We start from the raw sequence: 6000 nt of genomic DNA, 5'->3' as shown, positions 1-6000 counted from the left end.
GAACCTCACAGCATCCTCTCAGCGTCATGGTGACGCTGTTCTTCATCTGTTCTGTGGCCTCCTCCTCCCCGTGGTTCTCCTGTCACAACACAGAAGTACTACTGAGTTCTCTGTCTTACCTGAGGTCTCCCCAGCAGAGTTTCCTCAGAGCCTTTTCTTGAGGTGGAAAGTCACTAATTGGTAGTCTGCCGACTAAGTCCTGCCCATGACTCTGTTTTATTGTTTTATTCCCAGTGTTTTGCAAAAGAGGGAATTGCAGGTGCAGATGCGGGTATCTGGCTTTTCTGGAAAAGTCAGAATATTTGTCCCTGCTGGCTACTGATTCCCTCATCACAAGTTGGCTGGGGTGGAGAGGTGGTTCAGATGGGGCATGTGACCTATGGCTTCACCTCGGTCCTTGCAGGCATTTTGGTATCAGTGTTAATTTCTTTGATTTGATAAATATTTGTTGAGCACGTTTTCTGTATCAGACCTTGTTCTCGGCATTGGGGATACAGAAAGGACAACATGGACCAAGGACCCTATTTTGATGAAACGCATATCTTGATGGAGGAGACATAATTTCTAAAAGCAGATATACTAATATTTAAGGTGTCAGGTGGTGGTAACTGCTGTGAAGAACATAAAGCAGGAAGAGAGTTGTAGAAGATAGTGAGCAGAGGGGTGGGGACAAGTGTGTTGCCATTTTTTGTAAGCTGTTCCTGGAAGGTCTGTTTTCAGTGACATTTAGGCAATAAGGGGCTTCACAAAGCCAAGAAGAGAAAGTTTGTCTTCACGCTGCTCCTTTCAAGCCTGAGAGGCAAGGGACTAAGGAAGACCTGGAAGGCAAGGAATTTTTGGAACCAAAATCACTGCAGATGGTGATTGCAGCCATGAAATTAAAAGACACTTGCTCCTTGGAAGGAAAGTTATGACCAACCTAGATAGCATATTAAAAAGCAGAGACATTACTGTGAGAGTTGGACTGTGAAGAAAGCTGAGCACCGAAAAGTTGATGCTTTTGAACTGTGGTGCTGGAGAAGACTCTTGAGAGTCCCTTGGACTGCAAGGAGATCCAACCAGTCCATCCCAAAGGAGATCAGTCCTGGGTGTTCACTGGATGCTGAAGCTGAAACTCCAATACTTTGGCCACCTCATGCAAAGAGTTGACTCATTGGAAAAGACCCTGATGCTGGGAGGGATTGGGGGCAGGAGGAGAAGGGGACGACAGAGGATGAGATGGCTGGATGGCATCACCGACTCGATGGGCATGAGTTTGAGTAAACTCCAGGAGTTGGTGATGGACAGGGAGGCCTGGCGTGCTGCAGTTCATGGGGTCGCAAAGAGTCGGACACGACTGAGCGACTGAACTGAACTGAACTGAACTGAAGATAACAGAGGTCAACACACAAAGAGTTCTCATCTGTCCTTATTTTTGCATCCTTGCAGAAGCTAAACATGAACTGATATCTTAATAAATTTTCCATCCTACTCTTATAAACATTTTAGTTTATTTAAAAAAATTTCATTGAAGTACAGTTGGTTTACAGTATTGTGTTAATCTCTGCTGTAGAGCAAAGTGACTCAGTTATACATACATATATTGTTTTTTGTATTCTTTTCCATTCTGGTTTGTCACTGGATATTGAATATAGTTTCCTGTGCCATGCTGTAGGATCCTGTTGTTTATCCATCCTGTCTGTAACAGTTTGCCTCAGCTAATCCCAAACTCCCAAGCCTTCCCACCCCCATCCAGCTCTCTCTTGGCATCCACAAGTCTGTTCCCTATGTCTGTGAGTCTTTTTTGTTTCAGATACATTCATTTGTATCTTGTTTTAGATTCCACATATAAGTGATATCATGTAGTATTTGTCTTTCTCTGTCTGACTTACTTTTAATCATCTCTAGGTCCATGCATGTTGCTACAAGTAGCCTTATTTCATTCTTTTTATGGTTGGGTGATATGAAACATTTTTAAGAGATAAGGCTAAATTTCAAATATGGTATTTACCCTCCATGGAGTGAATAAATCCTTTTTCATTTTCTTTGGAGGGGTGAGGTGGACTTTCTGCTTTAGTCACAGGCCTCACAGAGCGAGCTTTTCTCATTTAGTCGTTGTATGAGGGTGTGGGGTATGCCTTTGGCTTCTTTTCTTGGGTTATGATCACAGCTAGTGTTAAACTACTGCATGCTGCCTGATCATACACAAGGATTTGGTCATCCACATAAACATGATGCTGTTGTGAGTTCACTTTTCTATTTAGAGAAACATGTCAGCTAGAAATACCTCCACCTTATTACCCAGACGCATGCGTGCCGAGCAAGTCTCCAAAATAGCCCTTTGAGTAAGTGGCAGCTTTAAAAACCATCCAGCCGCCGACTTCAAACCAGAAGGTCAGCAGAGGAGAGTGGAGGTTGGATTCTGAACGGTCAAGGTGCCCACAGGAGTTTAGTAGGAGTCAGGATTTTGGAGACTTGAACAGCCAGACAGCGGCTTCTCCTTGGATTTCTTGCCTGTTCTTGGTCTTTTCTCTTCAGACTTCACGATGAATGTGCAGGCTTGCTCTAGGTGTGGGTACGGAGTGTACCCTGCTGAGAAGATCAACTGTCTAGACCAGGTCAGTAGACATTTCTTGGCCTTTGCAGATTGTCACAAACTTGGGAAATATATCTTATCATATATGGACATGTGGGTTTTTTTGAACCACCAAGATATGATGTTTTCCCCACTTTTCTTCAGTTCTACCCATTTCTAGCTACATCTCCTGTATTGTCTCAAAAAAAAATGTGAGTTTTATCACCATTTTATCCCTAAAGCTCATTTTTTCTTTTTTTTTTTGCCCAGAAATATATAAGATTCCTGAGAACGAAGGAAAAGGTAATTTTGCTCAATCTTTTCTGTTTGGTTTCTAGATATGGCACAAAGCTTGTTTTCACTGTGAAGTTTGCAAGATGATGCTGTCGGTGAATAACTTTGTGAGTCACCAGAAAAAGCCATACTGTCACGCGTAAGTGTTTGATGCCCCTCCATACCACCTCTTGAATTATATTTGTTTTGTTTTTTTTTAAATAAGTAACCAACCAGAGGTTCAAATCGCACACTCCAGGGTTATATCTAAGAACCCAAGAAATGTCTTCTCAAAAATTTTTACTTACATACAGTCATTAAAGAGATCTGACACAGGATTTTATGCAATGGACAGAAAGTTGAAAATTTCAAATTTCTTACAAGTGAAAGACAAAATCTATCCTCTATAACCCCATGTCAAATTATTAAAGATTGTGCAGAACAGTGTAATTGCTGTGGATATACAGAAAGCTTTAAAATGTTTTCTTTTAAATAATTTCAGGTAAATAATTTCCAGTTAAATTTGGTGTTTATGTTAAATAGGTTGAATTTATTTGATTTGCTTTTCTTTCTTTATGCCTCATTGCCTGGAAACTCTTGAATTTAATTATTACGTCTTATTTTTTTTGATGTAAAAAGTGACTCTTCCTTTAAGAACAGTCACTCAGTCATCTTGGATAAAGTACATTTCTAATTCTGATTTATATCTACTTTTTGTAGCCATAACCCCAAGAACAACACTTTTACAAGTGTCTATTACACTCCATTAAATCTAAATGTGAGGAAACCTCCAGAGGCCATTTGTGGGGTAAGTTACTTAATTTTGAATTTCAAAATAGTGTTTAAAGAAATTCTCTTAGCTCAGGCACTTCTTAGGTTTTTAAGTGTCTTTGTAAATATGGAGAAAATGGGCAGGTTTATACCTAGGCATGTTTGAGTAACAAATATTGCTGTTTGTCCTGCCACAACATAGAGGCCCATACAGGATAATCCAGCTTGAATATCTGAGGATCTTGTATCCATTTTAATCTCCTTGTGCCTGTCAGCTCTGTACACATTGATACAGCAGGCCATGCATACACAGGTGCTTAATACATAAAACAAAGTTCATATAGTTGGAAAATATTACAAAGCCCTTTCTTTCCCCATTATATTTGGGTACAAACATGGAAACCTCTGGTTCCACACTATTAAATCTCTCTGCATTAGGTAGTGTTTAAGATCTCTTTCCCCATGGGTAGGGGTAGGTCAGAGATATTCTGATCTGTAACTGATGTTTCGGTAGGCCAGGAGGCCATATTGATTAACCAACCTGTTTTGAAAAACTAACAGTAGAGTTTTGTCAGAAAACTATTGATTGAACGCTTGCATTTATTAAAATGATGAATCATTTCACTTGCCTCCCCCAGGCCTCATAGCAAGTTGTTTTATGGGGTGGAACTAGCAGCTTTCTAAAATTAGAGAATGACACAGGAGGTGGAAGGCTCTCTAGTAATCTGCCTTCCTCATGTTACCTCACCCTATCCTGACTCTCCTGCCTGCCCAGGCCACATCCTCCTCAAGAAGATGGTTTAGGTTGAGCTTATCCTTACCATGGCTTTCTATACATAACTGCCAACTAGCTTATTTCACTAAGTGCTTTGCTCCAATTGTGAGTTTATTATTCTTGTTAACAAGCTTAGGTAATATTTACTGTGTAATTACTTAACTAATTTAACACATTACAATCCAATAGAGTAAATACTATTATTATCCCATTCTACTGGTGAGGAAACTGAGGCTTGGAGAGTTGTTCATGTATCTATCATTGACTTCTAACAATTGAGAAGCCTGAAAAATTCATGAGCCATTGATTACTGAGAAGGCTGATTCTTTTTGCTTTCAAAAATCCTTTTTGTTTTTGCTTATTTGTGTGGGTTTTGTTGTTGTTTGTTTTTGTCTCTTAACATCTCACACAAAATTGACAGTACTGAATTTAACTCTCAGTTCGACAGAGTGCCAGACACTTTGCAATGCCCTTTATCTGTATAATCTCACTTATTCTTCACAAAAACCCTCTGCAGTATTATATTACAGTTGGGGAGGCTGAGGCTCACAGAAGTTAAGTAACTTACCCAGTTTTACTGGGCCTGTTGAATGGGTACAAATCCAGACATTTATCACTCTAGGACCCGTATCCTAAACTGCTCAGTCAGCCTATTCCCATGTACTTAGGGTGTGGCAAACTCTCCAGAAGGAAAAAAAAGCACTTGTTTATGTTTACAAGCATCCAGATATTTTCAGCAGCTCTGGGGCCAGAGTTTGCCCACAGATTGGAATACAAAGAGGTGTACTTATATATCAGAATATTGTTTGTGTTTGTCACAAAAAGATCCATAATATCTCTATCTTCCACCCTCAGTGAGGTGTCAACTGGCATGTCCCCCTTACAAAATCTTACAACAGATCAGGCAATACTTACCTTCCTTTGAAGTGGTGAAATCAGTTTTTTGTAACTTGTATGACAGGCCGGACCTGGAGCGAGATTATCGCTCATTCTATTTCCAGCCACAGGCAATGACGTGAGCTTCCCAGGAAGCCTGTGTGTGTGTGCTAGTTCAGATCTATGTGAATATGTGTGTATGTGTGTAAATATGTGTGTTTGCATATGGGGAGTGTATGTATGTGTGTATGTAGGTGTAAATATGTGTGCATGTGTATACATGTGTGTATACACAGTGTATATACATGGGCGAATATATATGAATGTGTATATACATGCCTGTGTGCACATTTGTGTATGTGTATGGTATGTGTATATATGTATATGTGTGTTATCTCTGTGTGTATATGGTGGATGTGTGTTTACATGCATGTGTATACACTTGCATATGTGTGTGCATGCATATGCGTGCATGCATGTACACACACGTGTGTGTCTGTGTATGTATGCATATACGTGTATACGTGTGCATGTGTGTGTGTGCGTGTGTACAGAACAACTGACTGCTGAGACCCCTTTCTCCTCCTTTCCCACCAGGGGAAAAATCAAGTGGACACTCCTGTCCCTTCTAGACCCCAGATCTTACAACCCCTCTGGGGAATGTTGTGGATTGCATTCTTACTCCCTTTTCTTCTCTGGGAGACTTTGCCAATTGAATAAAAAACAGATTCATAGTGCATGTGCTAAAATT

The 6000-nt window shown here is 40.2% G+C and overlaps 1 protein-coding gene across 5 annotated transcripts in view; it reads left to right on the top strand.

Moving 5' to 3' along the window:
• Positions 1-2282: 2282 nt before the first annotated feature.
• Positions 2283-6000, top strand: part of LOC122708973 (nebulin related anchoring protein) — a 75281-nt gene continuing 71563 nt past the window's right edge. For 4 of the 5 annotated variants that reach the window (XM_043925891.1, XM_043925889.1, XM_043925892.1 and 1 more), the window contains exons 1-3: positions 2349-2597; positions 2893-2987; positions 3548-3635. In XM_043925891.1, coding sequence (XP_043781826.1) covers positions 2526-2597; positions 2893-2987; positions 3548-3635 — 255 coding nt within the window. In that variant the 5' untranslated portion in view covers positions 2349-2525. Of the gene's footprint in view, positions 2598-2892; positions 2988-3547; positions 3636-6000 lie in introns of all 5 variants that reach the window. The other variant, XM_043925888.1, reaches the window with a different exon arrangement.

The sequence above is a fragment of the Cervus elaphus genome, chromosome 15 (genome assembly GCF_910594005.1).
Source record: "Cervus elaphus chromosome 15, mCerEla1.1, whole genome shotgun sequence".
Taxonomy (NCBI): domain Eukaryota; kingdom Metazoa; phylum Chordata; class Mammalia; order Artiodactyla; family Cervidae; genus Cervus; species Cervus elaphus.
The sequence above is the reverse complement of the archived record's forward strand: the minus strand, read 5'-3'. Positions and strand labels throughout refer to the sequence as shown.